We start from the raw sequence: 21,765 nt of genomic DNA, 5'->3' as shown, positions 1-21,765 counted from the left end.
ATACACACACACACACACACACACACACACACACACACACACACACACACACACACACACACACACACACACACACACACACACACACACATCGGTTACATGCATAGATAACAAGAATAGTAGAAAATGTCCGTGAAGTGGCATGAGAAAGAGAGGGAAATACAGATAGAGAGAGAGAGAGAGAGAGAGAGAGAGAGAGAGAGAGAGAGAGAGAGAGAGAGAGAGAGAGAGAGAGAGAGATAGTGTGTGTGTGTGTGTGTGTGTGTGTGTGTGTGTGTGTGTGTGTGTGTGTGTGTGTGTGAGAGAGAGAGAGAGAGAGAGAGAGAGAGAGAGAGAGAGAGAGAGAGAGAGAGAGAGAGAGAGAGAGAGAGAGAGAGAGAGAGAGAGAGAGAGAGAGAGAGAGAGAGAGAGAGAGAGAGAGAGAGGAGAAGAGAGAGAGAGACAGAGAGAGAGAGAGAGACAGAGAGAGAGAGAGAGAGAGAGAGAGAGAGAGAGAGAGAGAGAGAGAGAGAGAGAGAGAGAGAGAGAGAGAGAGAGAGAGAGAGAGAGAGAGAGAGAGAGAGAGAGAGAGAGAGAGAGAGAGAGAGAGAGAGAGAGAGAGAGAGAGAGAGAGAGAGAGAGGGAGAGAGAGACAGAGGTAGAGACAGACAGACAGACAGAGAAAAGCCTATACAAAAAGCAGGCATTGAGCTTGCACTTCTGTTGTGCACGGTACGCCACTCCACACCTATCTCACCTGAAAAGATCCCTTGTACGTCAGCAGGACATCCAGCCATAGTCCACGACCATCGACCTGGGGTTGATAGACCCTTTTGACGACGGGCAGCGAGTGACCCAGGTTCAGATCCTTCATGACCAAGGTCTTGATGAACGGAGGTAACTTGATACGCGAAAGCTTACGTTGCCACCGCACCTGAAGTACACAGGGACAAAGTACAGTACAAGAGGTACAGTTCGTACCAAGAGTACATACCCCCCCCTCCCCCAGAGTGTGCAACGCCTGATCCAGCTCTGCAAAGGGTCTTGGTCGAGCGTAATCGGATCTTCTGATGTCATCATACCGTACACAGCTGAGGGAAACCCGGGGAATCGCGGGGACTCTCAGATCAAAAACAACGATGCCCAGCCTCGAGACCGGCCTTGCGCTGGTGTGGAGTGTACGCATGACATCGGAAGATCCGACTACGCTCGACCAAGACCCTATGCAGAGCTGGATCAGGCGTTGCACACTCTGGGGGAGGGGTCATGTACTCTTGGTGCTACACGTACAGCTGCGTTCACTGAAATCCGACCCAACGTACAGAGCTGGTGCCCTCAACTAGCACGCCCTTGACGCCCCGGAAGTGACACGACTGCAGCTGGACGTACAAATGTACATGTACAATGATGTAATCGGAACTGGTACAGGGCGTCAGTTTTGCACATTGGGTCGGATTTCAGTGAGCGCAACCGTAGATGATACTCGAAACTAGTACAGTGGCACCGTTAAAATACAGCACCATTTGTGCGACTGAAATTCTGCTGGATTAGGGAGGATGCTGATACAACATATCTGATTTATTGGTGCAGCGGGAATGAATAGGACATATCGGTTACTGTCAATAATGCTGGTTTATTGAGGGTGCTGGTTTGTAAAGTGCTGGATAAAAGAGGCACGACTGTAGTCGTAACTAAACTGACAATTGACACGCCAATACAGGACAGATTTATGGGAAAAGTTGGGTTAGGCCAGCAGGAATACAGGGTAAGGACCACACACACACACACACACACACACACACACACAGCACAGACAGAGTGAGGATCACAGACAGAGTGAGGATCACACACACACACACAGCACACACGCGCTGGACATGAGTTCTAGCAAACAACACACATACCTTCAGCTTCTCTGCCCAGCGTGGCTCTCGCCAGGCGTCATAAAACAAGCGACCCAGTCCGGCGTTGAACCACAATAGAGAACCAAACGGGCTGGCAATGGAGCGCGGAACAGAGCCATCCTGAAGACGGCGTGGCAGATTGGGCGAGGATGAAACGAAGCGAACGCCGCCTCGCCGATCGGGTGATGCGGGCCGTGACCTGAGGGTACTGGCATGTCTCCGGCCGTGTGCGAGCTGCTAGCCTGTGCACTGGTCGAAGTCGTGACATTCAGAGATCCTGTGAAAACACACACACGCACGCACGCACACACACAGGCACAGACACATGCACACACAAGTAAGTCCACTGTAATTCATATCACATACTATGGTCTATCCAGAGATATCTTATATCAAGAGTACATAACCCTCCAGAGTGTGCAAAGCCTGATTCAGCTCTGCATAGGGTCTTGGTCGAGCGTAGTCGGATTTTCTGATGTCATGCGTACACTTCACACCAGCGCAAGGCCGGTCTCGAGGCAGGTCACCGTTGTTTTTGATCCGAGAGTCCCTGCGACTCCCCGGGTTCCCCTCAGATGTGTACGGTATTATGACGCAAAGATCTGATTCCGCTCGACCAAGACCCTATGCAGAGCTGGATCAGGCGTTGCACAAGCTGGATCAGGCGTTGCACACTCTGGGGGGTTATGTACTCTTGCTTATATACCGTATTTTACCGGTTGTAAGTCGACCCCGGTTATAGGTCGACCCCCCGTATCCGGAGGTCTCAATTCTGCGTTTTAAAGTTTTCACCCACCGAAGCACTACCAACCACGCCCTGCTACGAATACATCAACAAATCATGTAAACATTCCCTATTGGAGGGTATAACGTCCCAATCCTTGAAAAAGGCCAATAAACTGGCAAACATGTGTACACATGGTGCACTCATGCATGCAGGGCAGGTCATTTTTTGTAAGATTCTGATAGTTCCCGGTTATAAGTCGAATTCCGGTTGTAAGTCGACCCCCACCCTTTCTCCTTCTATTTTTAGTCGTAAAAGGTCGACTTACAACCGGAAAAATACTGTACTGAACTGCTGCTTCACGAAGGGCCGCATAATTAACAAAAGAAGAAAAAAAGTAAAGCCGTTCCCACACCGGGAATTGAACCCGGGCCGTCTGGGTGAAAACCAGAAATCCTAACCACTAGACCATATGGGAGATGCATGCACTGAGATGTGAAAGATTGGAACTAATAGAGAGGTTCTGGCAAACGAAAATTCGCACGAAGTTTCGCGATGGGCTTTGCGAAAATGTGTGCGAATTTTCGCACAAACTTTGTGTTCTGCCACATTTTCGTAGTTTGCACGTGCCCAAATACACGTTGACCCGATCTGACGAAACGTCTCACAAAAGTTCATTTCGCGTCCCCTGCAAGTTTCGCGTCCAAAGTCGCGAAAGTTCATGCGAAGTTTCTCACTGTACGGCGTAGAGCGGAAGTTTGTACGCATTTTCGTTTTGCAGAACCTCTCTATTAAACCAGGAGTTTTACAAGGAGCTCGTGAGTCACCGAAGACTTTCACAACTCACATAGAGGACAACCAAGTAAACATACAAACTACATTTCTAAAGCACACAAATCAACAATATGGTTCTCCTGCACTTAGCGGGATACATCATCAAAAAGATGACGTTCATTCAAAGTCACCTGCTCGACGGTCGCAGATCAGATTAATCAGTGGTACCACGCTGGTCGGTGAGACGGCGACACAAAGAACGTTGGATACGGTCCAAGGAGTCGCAGTGGAACCTGACCTTTACACAACAGCCCCTCGATCCAAACTCACACACGCCGTGACGGAATGCTCTCTTCGGTGCAAAACACTAACATTTTCGGGGATGGCGATTACAAAAGTAACGTAGTTTCCAGAGTGTAAGCCGCACCCAGATGTTTTGTCACGAAATACAGACATCTAGCCTGTGTATCATCATTCATTTGACCATGGTAGTGACTTTTTCGGGGTGGATTTCGAGTGTGAAAAGGTGCAACTTATATGCGGGAAAAGTACGGTAGTGACTTTGAAAATTTGAAATACCGTATTTCCCCGATTATAAGTCGCACCTTTTCGTACTAAAATTCAGGGAAAAAAGGGGGTGCGACTTACAATCGAGCATGACTTTCTACTGAAGCGAATATATCGCAACAATATTGCTCAAACCTGAAAATGGGGGTGTGACTTATAATCAAGTGCGACATATAACTTCATCGGGGAAATACAGTACCTGATGTTGCCGATGCACCAACCGTACTGTTTGGTCGGTGGAAATGCCTGGTGACCGACGGAGACCCATCAGGTCGACGCGGTGCTGCTTCACTACCAACAGATATCTTCTTGCGAAGTGAGTCTCTGTTGGCATGCTGCTGCTGCTGTGTAGGATGATCGTCGGGAAGCTCCGGCAGCTGTAGGTCTGGCAACAAGTGAGCCGTGTAGCTAAGCACGTGAACACACACACGGACACATATATACACATGTGCACATGTGAACACACACACACACACATACACGAACACACACATACACGAACACACACACACACAAATACGTGAACACAAGACACACGTGCACACACTTGCACACACCCAAACACCCACACTCACACCCAAACACAAACAAACACAGAACACAATGAAAGCGCTAAGCGGCCAGCAATGCAGTTGGACAGGCAGCATGCCAAACCAGTCACATATCATGACAAACTTGCTACGAAGGTCACATGGGACGGTAGATATCTGTCAGACGGATACATAACTTCAGGAGTACTGCATCCATAATAGACTGATTGATTAATAATGATAGATGAATGCACACACACATACACACACAGACAAACACACGCACGCACACACCTCAGACCTCAGACCTGCCCATCGCGGAAGCGATGATAGCGAACAGCTATGTTAGACATAGCAACTTGTGCACACACACACACACACACACACACACACACACACACACACATACGCGCGCACACCCATACCCCCCCCCCCCCCCCCCTCTCTCTCTCTCTCTCTCTCTTACCTCAAATAGTCAGCATACTCCCTGGGTAGATTGCTCAGCTCTGCGCAGGCCCGCGTAGGATCAGCGGCCATCTCCATGCGCATGAACCAGTCCATCTTGTCGCGACTCCGGCCGGCAAACAGGAAATACACTGTGTGCTGATAGGGGTTAGCTGCGCCGCCACGACGCTGGGGTGTATTGTTGCCACGGTGACCAGCACTATGACGACCGGAAGAATGGCCGCCAGCGCCAGTGCCGTCTTCCTTCTGGTCGGCGGCGGACAGGGTGAGGCGGATAGGGAACTTCTTGCTCCAGCGCTGGCGCTTGTTCAGGTTGTCTGGCACCAAGCGCACCTGCCGTCACCACCCGACAAACATCAACAAGAGAGAGGAATATCAGATACCTTTTACAACTATCACATGACCATACACGACAGCTACTTGAGTATTACTTCTACCGGAAACAAAAAAGGTCGTGACTCTCTCAATCATATCCTCAGGAGGCATTGTGCTCAACAACTATGGTTCAGTCAAACAAAGGCACTTCAAGACACTCAATCTGCGGACAGAACTGTTTCGCACTTCAAGGCAATGAGTGGACAAACTTGTTTGAAGTACAAGTACCCTAATACGCAAAAGAAACTGGCAACAATTGAGTCTTACTCCGAATCACAATTGTTTGAATCATCAGACTACAGTTCAGAAGAACTGACAGGTTGATCAAAGCCAGCACGTGTTTGTGTTTCCAGCGGAGGAACTATTGTGAAGTCTCACTTTTTAAGACTGCTGGAAAACAGCCCTAGAGTGCCATCGGTTGCGGGGGGGGGGGGGGGGGGGGGAACTGGGGGATGGGCCACCAAGACTAGGCCGTTCTTATGTTCATGTACTGCAGTCTATGCACATGTGAGTCAACGGGTATGCATGCACATCGGTATGCTGTGCTTTGTGAATCCCAGCCTGTTCGTTCTTCGGCACGCGACAGAACTATAGTTGACCAAACAGCAAACACCAAACAGCATGATTACAGTTTAATAAACTCACCAGGCTATTGCGTAGGTTGATTGTACGACTGTGGGTGAACAGGGCACGGCGGGGACGACCATAGGCATCACTTTCACTGTCGTTGTCGCTACTCTCTTCCTGGTGGTTGACACACACGTGTTGTCAAAGCACACGCACGGACACAAATACATGCAGAGAGGAAACACGTGTACACACACACGCACACACGCGCGCACATACACACACACACACATGCACACGTGCACACATACACACACAAATACAGTGAAAATCTGATAAGAGGTACCCCCTCGGGTAGCAGAAAAGTGTACTACAGGTCAGACCTCGCTATAACGACCCCCGCTATAACATAAACCTCATTATAACGTACAAATGTGAATGTCCCTGCCGAAACCGCATCACTTCTGTACAAAATTTCCTCGCTATAACATAATCCGCTATAGCGTAATGTTCGCTATAACGCACTGTTTGCTGGGTCCCCGGGCGCACGGAGACCTCAGCATAACGTAAAAACTCGTATAAAAATGACTATGTCCACGTCATGCATGCCTTCTCGCGACGAATTCGAGACTGAGCCGTCCACCTAGGAAGCAGGGAGTAGTAAAATACCGGTATTTTACTACTCCCATTACTTTTTATAGGCTGTAATCTTGTCACATGTACAAGTACACGCACTACATGGCTCTTGTCACCCCTTTGCTCACAAGCCTGTACACATGTGCACATCTTTGCTAGTCATCATCATACTTGTATGTAAAACAGTACAGTTGTAATCAGTAAGTGAAGAGCGTCATTTCGACATACATATTGCATATTGGTGTGCCCAACTCACTATAACATAAACCTCGCTATAACATAATTTCTCCCATCCCCCAGAGATTATGTTATAGCGAGGACAGGTCTGACCTGTATTTTTAAAAATATTCCAGGTACTTCTTATCCTAACATGCAGTAGAACCTGTCAATGCGACCACCCCACGGTGCAAGGGAAAGTGGTCGTTAAAGCCACGTGCTCTTTAGAACCAGGTCCCACAGTGTCTGTGTAGAACTGTCCGTGCATGGAAAAAACAGTCGCTAAGAGCAGGTGGTCGCTAAAACGAGAGGTTCGCTTACACCAGGTTTTACTGTATTTCAGTATAGCTGAGTACACCCGTGCTCCAGACAATGTCCAAACTAAACAAGAGCATGACTGATTAGAGTACAGTAGAACCTGTCAAGGCGACCACTCGGATAAGGAGACCACCTGTCCTAGAAGACCACTGCAACCAGGATCAAGGATTGCTGTCTAGTCAAATAATGACCCTGGATAAAGAGACCACCTGGTAACAGAGACCACACTTTGAAGGTCTCTTGAGCGGTCATCAGGTTCCTCTGTAAGCATCAGGTGAGTTCCACTGTAATTAGTGGCTGCTTTACTGGTCATGTGGACCGTGATTGAACATGGAAACCTGACTGATCACAAACTACACTACATAGACAATGCTGCTGATTGGAGTTTTCAACAGCATTCAAGTACTCTAGATTAAATTAAATAAAAATATCCAGAAGCATCCAGCATCCAAAAGGCCTCCCTAACAGGTGTCAAGTAGCCATGTAGCCATACCAACCACAGCCACTTACCATGGACATATTGTTACAGTAAAACCTGTAACTAAAGACCACCGTGACTAGCGACCAGCCTGGTACTACAGACCACTTTGCCAGGCATGGACTGTCTCACATTCGTACATTATGTTGTGCGGTGCAAACCTCTAACTAAAGACCACCTGCCACTAGAGACCGCTTTCTCTGGCCTCAAGGGGTGGCCGTTAGTCACAGGTTTTAATGTACTCTGTACTTACTTTTCTCCAAGACATGGAGTCTTCGCGAACAGTGCTGATGGTTAACTGTGCTCCTTCAAGACGTAGGTAGACCTTGGTAGTGCGATTGGGATGATGTGTAGCTGGGCCTTCATAGTTGTACGTCATAGTCCAAGCATCCTGTATTCATACACATAAACGCACGCACGCACGGACACACACACACACGTACACACACACACGCACACACACACACACACACGAGCGCGCACACGCACACACACACACGCACGCACGCACACACACACACACACACACACACACACACACACACACACACACACACACACACACACAAAGGGTATGACACGAGAGCATTTCGGAGTGGTGGTGTTCGACACACACACACGAACAGCAAGGACTTAAAGGGGAAGTTAAGGCAAAAATTAAAATTTCACCAGTTGTAGTCTTCGGGGTGCTGAGTCGAATGGTCTTGGTCCGAGAAAGCTGAGACGCTCCCTTCCTACTTGAATCCCAATCGAACTCGCGCACTTCCACCGAAACTGGGTGACTGCGCCCTACTAGATGGGGATTTGTATGCAAAATGTCACTAAAAGCGCCATTTCGTTCTTATAAAAGCACGGATGACCGCGATTGGCCCATATGTTGTAGTCTTTTGGACGCTGAGTCGACTGGTTTTGGTCCGAAAAGGCTGCGATGCAGCGTTCCTCCTTTATTCCCAATCGAACATGGTTGAACAAGCGGTCACGTGCTCCTGGGTGCCCAAATCACCTGGTCACCACGCCAGCAGGCGACAAATTTCACACCAAGGTTCAACTCGAGTGACAGGAGTGCACCCAAAAAGGTCAAACAGGCTAGTAAGTTGTACCCTGCAGGCACGGTGACCAGGTGACTGGTGTACGCAGGAGCACGTGACCGCTTGTTCAACCATGTTCGATTGGGAATAAAGGAGGAACGCTGCATCGCAGCCTTTTCGGACCAAAACCAGTCGACTCAGCGTCCAAAAGACTACAACATATGGGCCAATCGCGGTCATCCGTGCTTTTATAAGAACGAAATGGCGCTTTTAGTGACATTTTGCATACAAATCCCCATCTAGTAGGGCGCAGTCACCCAGTTTCGGTGGAAGTGCGCGAGTTCGATTGGGATTCAAGTAGGAAGGGAGCGTCTCAGCTTTCTCGGACCAAGACCATTCGACTCAGCACCCCGAAGACTACAACTGGTGGAATTTTAATTTTTGCCTTAACTTCCCCTTTAGCATGCCCTACACCCATCCATACGCATGCACCCCCACACATACATACGTACACACACACACCTCAGACCTCAGACATGCCCATCGCGGAAGCGATGATAGCGAACAGCTATGTTAGACATAGCACTTGTGCTGGGATTACACCATTCAACAGCTTGCAAGGCTGATGAATTGACCGCCACTATTTTTAGCCTGGTATCCACCACCCAGCTGTTTGAAGTGACTTTTCTGGCCAGTGAATCCCTATTTTTCATTTTTCCATTTCTTCCCTAAACACACACACCACACCACATACTCTGGCATACACTGGCTGTTGGTAACCACCCAGGAGAATGAAAGAAAAGTCAGGAAGAGTCCGAGAAAGAGAAGAAAGCCGTGTGCGACCATAATCGTCGGGAATTGAACCCGCAACCTCTCGATTCCACACACACGCATGCACGCATACACACGCATACACACACGAAGGGTATGACAAGAGAGCATTTCGGAGTGGTGGTGTTCGACACACACACACGGACAGCGAGGACGTAACATGCCGCACACCCACCCATACGCACGCCCCCCACGCCTACACACAAATATGTGCACACCCACCCAAAGACATACACATGAACAGACATGTACCTCCAGCACGTCAGGCGGCTCCATGTGCGGCAGCAGCTCCAGAATGCGTCTGTCCTTGTCCACCGTCGCGGGCGTGCTGTGGAAATGAAACTCCTCGTCCGCTTGCGTCGGACCCACATTCATACCACTCACACGGACTAGATACTGCAGGAGAAAACATCCCACCATCGTCATCACAAACGTACCGCACATCGAGCCCAGCAGGAACGGCGACAGTTCGACGGACAACAGGAAAAAGATGATTGTGGAGAGGAATAGATGTTTGCGGAACAGCGGTGGTCCTGGTATTGGCATGATTGTCCACAGCAGGTCGTTGTAACGCGGTCGCTCCGCCGGCTGGCGAAACCCCGACGCTAGCAGAACTCCCGGAGCTGCGCCGGTCGGCGACGACACCCGACTCGCCGCCGGTGATGCTGCGGGAAAGCTGCCGTTGGCGCTTGCAAGGCTAGGACTTGATGCACGATCGCTGTGCAATGACGTCAACGATGGGTCGCTCTCCGGTACGCTTGCACTGGATGAGGCAAACGATAGAGCCGACACGGGACGTGATCCACCCAGTACAAACCCGCCAACACTGGCCGTGGCGGCGGCAGGGGACACCGAGCGAGGTCGCACGCCAATGTTTCCGCCAACACCGTCGTCGGCAGCGGGGAGAGATGGCAGGTGAGCTCTACGCGAGGTTTTATCCTTCGACAACTGCGGCGGCACGGTTGGTGATTGGCCGTCGCACCTGGACACGGTATCGGAGCTACTCTCAGTTGACGAGCTTGCCTGATCAGCTGATGGTGCGGCTTCCGTCGCTACTTGCAGAGCTGATGGCATGCTCTTTCCTGTTGCTGCTGCTTCTTCCGCTGTGTCAGCACTCTTGGGTTCTGTCGCCGCGGTGTTCAGCGCCATCAGCGGATGCCAGGAGGGTGATGCGTCGTCCGCTGGTAATGCAGAACTCTCAATCTTTGCTGGTAGTGAAGAACTCACCGCCTCCGTAGCCGGAGAGGATGGCGTGTTATCTCCAGCACCACCAGTACCCTGGCAGCGTTCACTCAGCGGCGTGCTGGGAAGAGAGCTACGGAATAGCTGCTCACCATCATCGCCGTCACCATCGTCGGCAAACAGAGCACGCGCGGTGGGTTCGCCACCACCACCACCACCCCGTGCTGATGATACAGGATCTAGCCAGAGCGGCGAGGACACTGCATGACCGCTATCCTCCGCCTGCTCAGACACGCCACAGTCGCCGTCATCTTGCGCTCGAGTCAGGCTCGGATCTCCTCCGTTATCACTTACCCTACTGGCATCGTCGCCGACCAAGAGCATCTCGGAGACAGTGCTGTCATGCTCAACATCCACTGGTGATGCGGCCATGCCGTGCTTGCGTGCGTCAACCTTAGTCTCCACTATCGGAGAGCTGGCCGCTACCGAACTTGACAAACCCTCCCTGCTAGGTGAGCCAGCTGCAGCGGTGGATGCATTGTCAGTCTCAGGAGTAATATGTCCATGATGAGTGACAGTACGAGTAGCAGCAGGTCTCGCCGAGTCAGCCAGTATCGTAACAGCCTCTGCAGTTACAGCGGATGACTCGTGTTGCGACTGTGCGGGCAAGTCATCCGGTTCCGCTGCTCCACTCGCCTTTGTTGGTGTTGCCGGCGCCATAACTGGATGCACTTTCTCCGCGGCCTCGTGCCCGGGTCTAGGTGTGGAGTATACATCTTGTGATTTTATTGGTGATGTCTGCCGCAGTGCTGGGCTGTTTGCCGGCACGGCGGGCTTCGTCTTTCGCAGTGGACTGTCCGAAAGCTTGCCATGGGCCAGCGGAACCGATACAGTTTTATTCACGGCAGACCGACTGGGCGGCGGCTGCTGCCCGGACCGCAGCGTGTTCTCACTACTACGCGAGGCCTGCACGCGAGAGCTGCGGAGTTGCTCAGCTGGTTCGTGCACAGCTTTCGGAGCATCTTGAACAGCACTCGACGCCGCTGCGCTCGCGCTGCGTTTGGCTGGCGAGATGGACGCCGACGCGCCGTGAGTGATTCCGAGCGACTCGTCACTCTCTGAGCTATCAGAGTCCCGTGCGTGGGCACTAAATGAGATTGAGAAACCCGACGCCGACGAAGATGACCTCGACTTGGATTTCTTTTTCAGTCGTGAGGGCAACGGTGGTCGCTTCGGCTTTTTTCCTTCCGACATGATCACAGTCAGCCAACACCACGTTCAATATCCATAGAGTACAGTCGAGGTGCCCATTCGCCTGCAGTGGCTTTCAATTAACTTCAAAGGCTTTAGCAATCCAACAGGTTGCAGCCCTCCCCCAAAACAAAGAGAAGGTGATGTAAATGCTTTTGCAGAATACATGTACAAACAAAGCGAGGATGCTGATTTCAAAACCATTTTCGCCACGGTCGGTCGGCACGTGTATTTCTGCCGCACACCCGCAAAAATGCTCGTGGCCTTGGCCCTTGCGTCATCGGAACGTGACACTTCGGGTGGCATCTGTTCGGCGCAAATGCACCCTTTTTTTTCCCCGATCCCGAAGCGCCTGAACACTTCAGCGGCGGATAGTATGCTGTCACTTGTGAGCAAGAGTGGCAAGACAGACAGGTCATCAACCAATGTTTCAAATCAAACTAAAATTTAATTCCAAAGACTAGACTTTCAATAGTCGTCAGAAGGCTTTTCCATCCTATCGTATTCCTATCCGTGGCCGCTAGATCCCGTGCCGTGCTCAGCTGCGGATGCAGAGGAAAGCAGTCAGCCTACAATATTTACCAAGAGACTGAGGCCGGAGCAAACACCATCAGAGCAGTAGTGGGTAAGCAGGACAAAATAGCCACACATTTTTCCGATACACGATGTTTGCTTTCTGCAGGTATTCTTATTCTGCGGCGGCATTGTGCAATGCCCAGATAATGATGTATTTGTTTGGCCAGTGGTTTAGTCATTCTAGCACTTGGAGCACCGTGTCGCGTAGGGCGTCGAGCCTAACGACCAGATCATAGCGCACACGTGCGGTGCGGACACAGGGCGACCGTTCAGCACACAGAATATTTCATCCACCCATGACCAGGTGACATCGACAGGACACAGATGGGCGTCGGAAATCAAAGGAACAAGTTTAGCTGGATTGAGTTTAGCTGTGCTAGTAGTGGTGGAATTCTACACGGCTTACACTCAAAAGGACAACTACAAATTCAATTACAGTCCTGCAATTGTGTGAACGCTTGAAATAGCCATCTCAACGGCAGTTCCCATGTCCCGAGCCCCTGTAGCACGAGGGCACACGAAGCGATAATACATGCAGCAAGACTCAAGAGTACACACTCTAGCCTGGTGCCGAAGAACTGCGGGTTCAGAATCGTAGCCGAGTCCGTTCTCGGTTTTTTTTCATTCAGAAATCTCTTATAGCGGGGCCACCATGCATCAGTGCCCGCTCTACGATTTCAAACCGACCGGATACACGTCAGGCCGGGCAGAACCGGACTGGTTGGCCAGGCCATGGCCGGACCAACTTTTTTGCCCACCGACGTGTGTTTACTGCTGGTTTATTCATTTTTAATTGGAACAAGGAAAACGGTGGGGCACACGTTTATTTATTTATTTATTATTTCTGCACCTCCTCGTAGCATGTCAAGACCGCCAATTGAATTGAGGAGAGAGTGAGACCAACCACGGGGTTTGATCATGTGTAGCCACCATCATGCACAAAGTATGAAAGGCTAACTTAGGGTATGGCCCGGCCGGGTCGGACCAATCAAAAACTCCGTCCGCCGGTCATGCACAGTGACGTGTACCTGGCACAACTCCTGCAACCGGGTCAGAGGCGGGTACGTTCAAGTACGGCTACTGCACCTACATCAGGTAGTTGTAAACACAAGTACGTATCTTACGACTCCCTGATGTACATGTGCAGGATTTTAGATGTGTGCACGTACTGGGTGCTCTGTCTGTGCGTCAGTCATATCAGTGTGCAGTGTGCGCCAATTGTAATATTCTAGCCCCCTCTCCTGTCTTGCTGCATGCCTCACCAGGAACATCATGAGTGAGGATACGGAACCGACCGGCGACATCTTCAACACCGAGGAGGCAAACCCAACCATTCCCGCCAGGCCCAATGATGACGGCGGCCCGGCTGGTAGCGCCAGTGCATCACACGGTGTAAAGGACATGTCACGAGGTGGTGGCGGTGGGGGTGGTGCTACAGCGAACGATGACGGCGAAGAGGAAGAGGAGGAGGTTGACGGCGCACAGGATCCGGAAATGTATTGTAAGTCGTCTCTAGCTTATTTTCTTCTTCTACAAAATCCCCATATCTCCAGACACTGGGGTGAATAATTCAGGAAGAGCATTTTTTCTTCTTTTTTTCTTTTTCAGTCTGCACTGCAGTATCAGTGACTTCTATCGCGTTTTGCAGAAAAACGCAAACTTCGGGCATCATTTTGACTGGGATGTATCGCGTTTTGACCCGTAAAACCGACACACAGACGTCCGTGGGGGGAAAGTGAATTCTTTCGTGACAAAAAACCCGCAAAAGCTCCGGTTTGGTCTTTATCGCGTTTTGGAGCCATTCATCGGCAGTCCCACTGGGTGTATGATGACTGTTGCCGGGCCACAACATGATGAAGATGTAATGGGTGTGACTCGACGGTTAACGTAGCTTCCTGGAGTGTGTAGCCGCGACCAGGCCAGGCAGGCAGACTGTGTAATGCGTACTGGGAACCAGGCGCGTGCGCCGGTGCCCTTCAAGGGGGGGGGGGGGGGTCCGGGGCCTCCCCCGGGAAATTTAAAAAAAAATGAAGCAAAACCCTGCATTTTGAGCGAAAAAAAGGGGGGTTCCGGGCACCCAGGAACCCATACGGCACACGCGCCTGGGGAACTGCCTCTCATTCTATCCCTGTGCTCGGTTTTAGAACTACTTTCTGTCTGATTGTATGTCGATGTGAGGTATGCATCTAAGATGGCTGTCTACTTTTTGCGGGGCAAGTTACCCCATACTTGGCAGGTACAGCCTGCTATAGTGCATTTATGAGTGTGACCTCACAACGTTCATGACCTTTTATGCAGAGCTGGTATCACAGTGTTAGTACGGTTGTAGTGGACTTGCCCCGCTAAACCTAATGGCAGGAAATTGAAGCATACTAGTACGTTCCATTTGGCGTGCGTTTAGATGATTGTGTTCCTGTTGGATTGCTTGACTGCATGCTAACATTCTAGTTGACTGGCACTGCACATACTGCTATGCTATGCATGTGGTATGCTGAGGAGAGGCTTTTTGCTGAACGTACAGTAGCTGATGTTTTGTGCGTGTGTGCGTGCGTGTGTGTGTGTGTGTGTGTGTGTGTGTGTGTGTGTGTGTGTGTGAGTGTGTTTGTGCGTGCGTGCGGGTGTGTATGTGTGTGCGTGTGTTGCGCTTGTGTGTGCACGCGTGTGTGTAAATACACCTATACTTGAATCCTGATTGTGGTATAGCTATGATGGTAGGAGGTCTATATGAACTAGACCAAGCATTACAGGAATCCGGTAAACTATTGGAGGCCAAGGAGAAAGAGCTGCAGGAATGTTTGCTGGAGAGAAACCGACTGAAGGAGGTCATGGCCAAGGTACGTACTGGTATGTGTGTAGGGGGGGGGGGGGGGGGGAGTGTTTGTGTGTGTGTGGGGGGGGGGGGTGATGCGTAGATGCGTGTTTCTCTGCATATGTTTGCATACTTGCGTTTGCGTGTGCACATGCATTTGATTTGTTTGTGCAAACATGTGTTTATGCCTGTTATCTAGTGTTGAGGCGGCAGGAACTGCATCATGATCATATGCCGACAAAGTCCTTGTACTTGAGAACAGACTCTTGCACAGCCTGCCAAATCATCATTTTGGTTATCAATAGAATGAATAGATATCTGTGGTGCTATACACGTTGATGCAGTAAATGGATTTTTCGGTCTTTGACCACTTGGTGGTGGGCTGATCTACTCGCCTCCCACCGCTTTAGGAGCTGCATCTGCGCCTTGATCCTGGAAGGGTGGTGGCGTTCCTACGGATGCGGAAAACTCGGCCTTTAGCCGAGTCTGACGCGAACCGTGAAATTTTATACACGTTTATAGACGTTTTTTAGAACACGGAGGCTCCTCTGCAGCCAATTCATAATTATGATCGGTCACCACCACTACGCTGTCCTAGAAAGTGCTCAGGTTGCCTTCAAGTGGAGAGAATTTGCTGGTGTTGTTGTTGTTGACGGTGTGGTTGGCGTCATTTTCATCATCTTCATTCATGTTATTGGTGCTGTTCTTGTTCTTGTTCCTATTCTTTTTGAACGACTATTGCGCACTTCATTTCAGGCAAACCTGAGGGATCATCAGCGCAGGGCGCATTCATGAGTCAGTAGATTGCACTGACAATCACTACTAGTATTTTGATGTATGTGTTCTCCATCGTGTGTGTACGTGTGTGTGTATGTGTGTGCGTGTGTGTGTGTGTGTGCACGCGTGTGTGTGTGTGGGGGGGGGGGGGGTGCGTGTATGTGCGTGCATGCATGCGTGAGTGTGAATGCGTGCGTGTCTGCATGTGCGTGTCTGCATGGGCGTGTGTGTGTATTGTCATTGCCAGGAGATCCTTCGCAAGACTGAGCTCAGTTCTCTACTAGAAGATAGTCGGCAACATGTCATCGCCCTGGAGGTGCTAATAGAGAAATGGCAGGAAGAGGTATGCGTAGGACTATGCCAACTATGCCTCCGTCCAAACGTGTAGGGATTGTAGTCATGTGACCTGTTTTTGTACTGGTGTTAAGCTTGTGAGGATAACAAGGCTGCAGTTTACAGGGTTATGGGCCGTTACACGCCCGATTGGTTGAGAGGCTCACCTCCTCTCCCCTGACTCACTTGTGAGGTCTGCATCTGCCACTAAGGTGAAAAGGCATAGTGGTTGGCCTGCGGATGCGAAGGCTATAGCTTGTGTGTTTCTGAACATTCAAGCGATGCCAACGTGGATTCCGCGAATATTATTATTATTAGCTTGTGATCAGAACGCGATGACGATAGATTATCCATTCTGTCTGTCCATTAGGACTTGTTGGTAGTTCCTTCAGGTAGGAGCTCACACTTTTCCTGCCAACTTAAAACTGCACCGCGGATTCAAAGCTTTGGCCGACACTGGATGGCTGTCAAAGTGTTAGTCAGTGTCACGTCAAGATGATGATTTGGTGTGGAATGAGTGAGCTTCCACATGCACGGGGAACTCCCCCTCCAGTGTCCGAAACTCATACAGGAAATGTACTGCGTACAGTTCTGCTCCATGAAATCCAATCGCGTGAATCAAGTTTACGCCCTACTACGCCCTACACCCGGGTTCACATTCCCAGTGTTCGCAGGTCTAGGGCTGCACAGCGCCCGGCATGGCACTGACTCGCTTGATTGGATTTCATTGAGCAGCACTGTATTTCATATTCAGCAAACTACGGTGAAAGCCTTGTGTGATGAAGTGCTAAATCTAACGGGTCAATGAGGAGAAATCTGCAATTTAAAAATTAGAAAACGTTATACAGAATTCTACACTTATACTGCCACTTATACTGCCTCTAGCGAGCGTTGAAGTGAGCAAGAATCGTTGTCTTTGGAAGAAGTAAACCTCTCAATTTTAGGAAATCGTGATATTTGCGGCGGAGACTTTTACCGTATGAGATAACCTGGAGTGTGGGCTTGCACAATTATTGAGCGATTGCCTTTTTTGTTTTGAAGCTTATCATTGTGACGGGCCTGTTGTGTCTGTAGGTACGGCAAGTCAAGCAGAAAGAAGAGGTGACACGCACACAGCTAGCCGACACCACCGAGCTACTCAAGCAGGCGCACGAAGATGCCGCAGAAGCCAAGTCGGAGAGCGCCGCCACGGCCAAGGAGAATGACACACTGAAGGGACGCGTGAAGGAGCTGAAGAAGATGCTCGAGGACGGTGATCAGCTTCTACGAAAAAGTAAGACAGGCATAATGGTCACTTCCAACCTGTTTATGCAACCAATTTCAACCTGCTTGTGGTTTATTGAGAGAAAAAAGTAAATAATCATCTCCGTTCTTGAGCAATCATGAACAGACAGAGATATTATTGGGCATCATTGCCCGTTTGGTCTGCAATATAAAATAAAAATCTCAAACTATCCCTGCATCAAGTGTTTGCCCAGCATCTCTGAAGCAGAGATTGCTGATTTCGTGAGGACTCACGACGGCCGCTATCCGACCCGATATCCGGCAGCGGCTAGCGGGCAGCGGTGAGAGGATAAGTCTCACAACCTCTGGCACTAGTGCCGAAAAACCCCATCAGGCAGGACTTGAACAATGATGTGTCAACCCAGTACTAGTATGTGCAGTGGTTCTACAAACGCACCAAAGACATCTTGTAGCTAGCTTCGTTTACAACAAATCACAGGTGTGTGGGAATACAGAGAACGCCAGAGAGATCAAAGGAAAAGCCAGGCAGGCAGGTACAGCTAAAGTGCGTACGGTACAACTGGCATGCCGTACAGCGCGGCCGGATGAATGCATACATGCCACATAAAAGGATACAATGACAAACAGTGGTATGTGCATCCACTACAGTCTGTGCATACAGTCAACTTTGCAAATAACGACCCTCGGTCGTAATCTACTTGAGTGATGCGGCTGGATTTCATTCAGCAGCACTGTAGTATTTTTTATTTTTTATTTTACAAAAAAAACACACACCATTTGACGGCACAAAGCAGCAAGGCAGCGGTGAGACATATGGAATGGCAGGAGTGGGGGAGAGGCAGGGGCAGCTTGACCGACCATAGGGTCTCGGCTTCATTAGTATTAGAATAGACCTAAAAAAACATTCACGGTTCGCGTCAGACTCGGCTACAGGCCGAGTTTTCCGCATCCGTAGGAGCGCCACCGCCCTTCAAGGATCAAGGTGCAGATGCAGCTCCTAAAGCGGTGGGAGGTGAGTAGCTCAGCTCACCAGCAAGTGGTCAAAGACCGAAAATCCCATTCTGTGCACTCCAGACCTAGTGGCCATTTAACTGCACTCTCAACCTCACGAACAACAACAGTTCGAAAATAACGACACTTTTCTCCTCCACGATTTTAAAAGTTGGCGCCTTGGATCATTTCTGAGCCCAGTGTTTGCAGGTCTAGGGCTACGCAATGCCCGGGGTGTACATGAGTGACTCGACTGCTGATTTCATTGATCAGTGCTGTACTGTGGTTTTGTGGCACAATGATTATAGCCATTTGTCGTCTCCATTCTTGTTCAATCATGCATATGTAGGTTGGTTCTCTTCATGTTATTGTGACCTACTGTAATTTCACAAATTTTCGGTGTACTTTTATTTTCGGTACTTTCGGTGCAGCTGTTTCATACCTAAAATTTCAATACACTGAACAAACACTAACACGCATAATCCCATAGAGAACTGCTTCTCTGTACCGAAAATTTCTTTTCACCTAACCTGGCCTTTTGGCCTCATACCGAAAAAATTGAGCACCGAAAATTTCTGAAATTAGAGTATTTCATAGATGTTGGCTGCCTTGTTGCTTTCTCTCCCCTCTCCTCTCACCCAAGCCATTCTGCATAAGCAAAGCTGTGGACGCAGCATACTGCTGCTACACTTCAACGCGGGAATGCGTATACTAATAATAATGATAATAGTACCGTAGTAATGAGCACCAGTACATCGTTACCAGTGTCATTATACATAGGTTCGTCTAATGTTTTTTTCCTCGTCTGTGTTTGTGTGTTCCTGTCTCGGCCTCGTGCGTAGATTCCTCTACGGGAAGCAGTGCTGAGCACACGGAACAGGACATGAACTGGGCCTTCCTGAAGAGCTCCGTCCTCCACTTCTTCACGGACGCGCACCCGTACGAGCAGGCCAAGGCCATCGTGTCCATACTCGACTTTGACGCGCAGGACCGCAAGAAGATCTACGCAAAGCTGGACGAGAAGTTCGGACGGCGACAGCATTCCGGGTCGCACCATTGAGCGTCCGTGCACCCTGCAATGCGAGCGCCGGACATTTCAGCAATTCAGTACTTACTTTATCGCTCATCTGCCAGTCGCGTACGCTTGCCTTGATGATCTCGTCACAACGAGCTCACCACCGTCTTTTGACACACTACTTTGACTGGTCACCGTAAATCGTTATGCTGAGGCTAGTCGGTGTCCTAAATGTTCTAGGTGTCTTGTGCTCGTGTCACGGGTGGGCCTCGAATGCAGGCAGATGAACATGCTGCTCCCTGAGCACGAATCGCTTTCACGGGAAACTTTCCCTTGCCATGAACGAGTACTGGTCATCATGTGTTGAGGAGAAGTGCGCAAATGCTCTATTCCATCTCGCACGCACGCTGTGTGAGATGTCACCTTGCTCAAGCATCCGCACATCGGCACAGCGACAATGGCAGGTGTCACGAACTGCACGTATCCAGGTGGCCTTGACTTTGACGCCATCGGGCGGACTAGCTGCACGCATCGCTGCAATCACGCAGCCTAAGCTCTGCTCCCTGGTTTGTTTGTCGTCGAGTCATCTTCACATCGCCTTCACATCGTGTTATCGTCACATCACCATGCATCTCGTAGGTAAAGTATCGGTTAGTGAAAAGCTGACCTCATGAAAATATTATCATAATACTCTACACTACAAGACCTTAGCCACAAGTACAATATTCTGTTTCACTTGAACACGCTGATGCCTTGGTCATGAAGTTGAATTTCACCAGAACTGCACCGTGTGCTCACCAGTAACCATGCCAACAAATATAACTCCATGCAATATTTGACAGCACTGCATGGTGGGGGGGGGGGGGGGAGAGATTAGGCACTGCTGGAGACTCCTACATGTGTGTAGGCTCACATGTAGGTGCAGCTTTGCAAAATTATTATTTGCTTTCAAGTCATGCTTTTAATAATATCGATATTAATTTCACCTATTGAGTCTAGATATCTTTTTATGCACTAAAAGTTATTTTCTACTCAGTTTGTGGGTCGCATGAGTCATGAAACGATAATTATATCAACACCGCCTCTGTTAGTGCTGTTCCCAATTCAACATAATTATATCAACACCGCCTCTGTTAGTGTTGCTCCCAATTTAACATAATTATATCAACACCGCCTCTGTTTAATAGTGCTGCTCCCAATTCAACATAATTATATCAACACCGCCTCTGTTAGTGTTGCTCCCAATTTAACATAATTATATCAACACCGCCTCTGTTAGTGCTGCTCCCAATTCAACATAATTATATCAAGCGAATCACTATTGTAACCTATTGTAAAGAAAAATGACCCAGGAACTACAAGTTCCGCTATAATGTCCACTAACACCACCAGTTACTTGACAATCAGCTCATGCGATTGTAGTTCCTTGGTCCTTTTTCTTTACTATAAATTAATCATTGGCTCTCCATCCGAGTACTATTGCTGTAACTACTTATATTCTCTAATTGGCCACCAGCCGGCATTGTGAGAATACGGATTTCAAACCTTCTCTGCATGGCAATACTAACATGAAGCTGACATTCCCCCCTTTTCAAGGCCTCTATCATTGTCACATCTATCGATTTGAAGTCACGTTTCTTGTTCTCTCTATGCTGTTTGATTGGATTTCTCTTGGCCCCATTTCTTTTTAGTCCGAGTGGTCGTAAGTTGACATGCTTCCCTTACATCTTCTTTTATTCTTCGTCCCTGTCTGCCAAAAACCTGCGGAATAACATCCTAATGAGTGCAGTTTTTTGACCTAGAGTCGAGAGTAGAGGCTAGACCCTGGCCACGGTATGATGTTAGGATTATTCATGGTTCCGGAGTGAGGCCGTGTGATGAGAAAGTGGCACAGAAAGGGTTTCAGTTCCAGCATGATTGCATGCCTCGACATGGATATCATTATCAGATAATGACGTACCGGTAGAGTCTACCAGTACACAGTGACAATGGTGGACTGGTGGCCTGGCACGAGCGACACGTCCTACCTACTGCCTCGTTGTGTTTCTCAACACCATGACTCCTTTAGCTGGTACATGGACATGGTAGCGACGCGGAGGTGCCAACTCTACATGTTTCTTACTTTACACAATGATTAATGATCCAGGAGTCTAAGAAAGGTGCCGCCTGAAGATACATTGCGTTAGGCATTTCCG

General features: G+C 49.4%; 2 protein-coding genes and 1 non-coding gene across 3 annotated transcripts; 1 reads left to right on the top strand and 2 right to left on the bottom strand.

The window, feature by feature from the left end:
- Positions 1-777: 777 nt before the first annotated feature.
- LOC135825262 (uncharacterized) lies at positions 778-11,980 on the bottom strand. Its single transcript, XM_065338001.1, has 7 exons — positions 9,645-11,980; positions 7,787-7,924; positions 5,964-6,062; positions 4,945-5,276; positions 4,148-4,356; positions 1,884-2,160; positions 778-913 (listed from the first exon to the last, which is right to left on the bottom strand). The coding sequence occupies exons 1-6, from the start codon at positions 11,826-11,828 to the stop codon at positions 1,886-1,888; spliced, it is 3,237 nt and encodes a 1,078-aa protein (XP_065194073.1). The 5' UTR covers positions 11,829-11,980; the 3' UTR covers positions 778-913; positions 1,884-1,885.
- Positions 3,014-3,085, bottom strand: Trnae-uuc (transfer RNA glutamic acid (anticodon UUC)). The gene has a single exon. It is a non-coding gene; the product is annotated as a tRNA-Glu (tRNA).
- Positions 11,981-12,271: 291 nt separating the features above from the next.
- On the top strand, positions 12,272-21,306 carry LOC135824565 (kinesin-like protein KIF3B). The gene is made up of 6 exons (XM_065337297.1): positions 12,272-12,450; positions 13,667-13,902; positions 15,105-15,235; positions 16,235-16,330; positions 17,395-17,593; positions 19,398-21,306. Exons 2-6 carry the CDS (start codon positions 13,674-13,676, stop codon positions 19,613-19,615), a joined length of 873 nt encoding a protein of 290 aa, XP_065193369.1. The 5' UTR covers positions 12,272-12,450; positions 13,667-13,673; the 3' UTR covers positions 19,616-21,306.
- The last annotated feature ends 459 nt before the right edge of the window (positions 21,307-21,765 follow it).

The sequence above is a fragment of the Sycon ciliatum genome, chromosome 9 (genome assembly GCF_964019385.1).
Source record: "Sycon ciliatum chromosome 9, ocSycCili1.1, whole genome shotgun sequence".
NCBI classification, from domain to species: Eukaryota; Metazoa; Porifera; class Calcarea; order Leucosolenida; family Sycettidae; genus Sycon; species Sycon ciliatum.
This window is presented reverse-complemented; position numbering and strand designations above follow the sequence as displayed.

Coding starts and splice junctions, on each gene's coding strand:
- LOC135825262 (XM_065338001.1), bottom strand. CDS start 11,828: ATGTCGGAAGGAAAAAAGCCGAAGCGACCACCGTTGCCCTCACGACTG. Junction 6,063..7,786: donor ACTCCATGTCTTGGAGAAAA/GTAAGTACAGAG, acceptor GTCAACCACCAG/GAAGAGAGTAGCGACAACGA. Junction 5,277..5,963: donor TCAACCTACGCAATAGCCTG/GTGAGTTTATTA, acceptor TGGTGACGGCAG/GTGCGCTTGGTGCCAGACAA.
- LOC135824565 (XM_065337297.1), top strand. CDS start 13,674: ATGAGTGAGGATACGGAACCGACCGGCGACATCTTCAACACCGAGGAG. Junction 13,903..15,104: donor ACAGGATCCGGAAATGTATT/GTAAGTCGTCTC, acceptor ATTGTGGTATAG/CTATGATGGTAGGAGGTCTA. Junction 16,331..17,394: donor TAGAGAAATGGCAGGAAGAG/GTATGCGTAGGA, acceptor TTGTGTCTGTAG/GTACGGCAAGTCAAGCAGAA.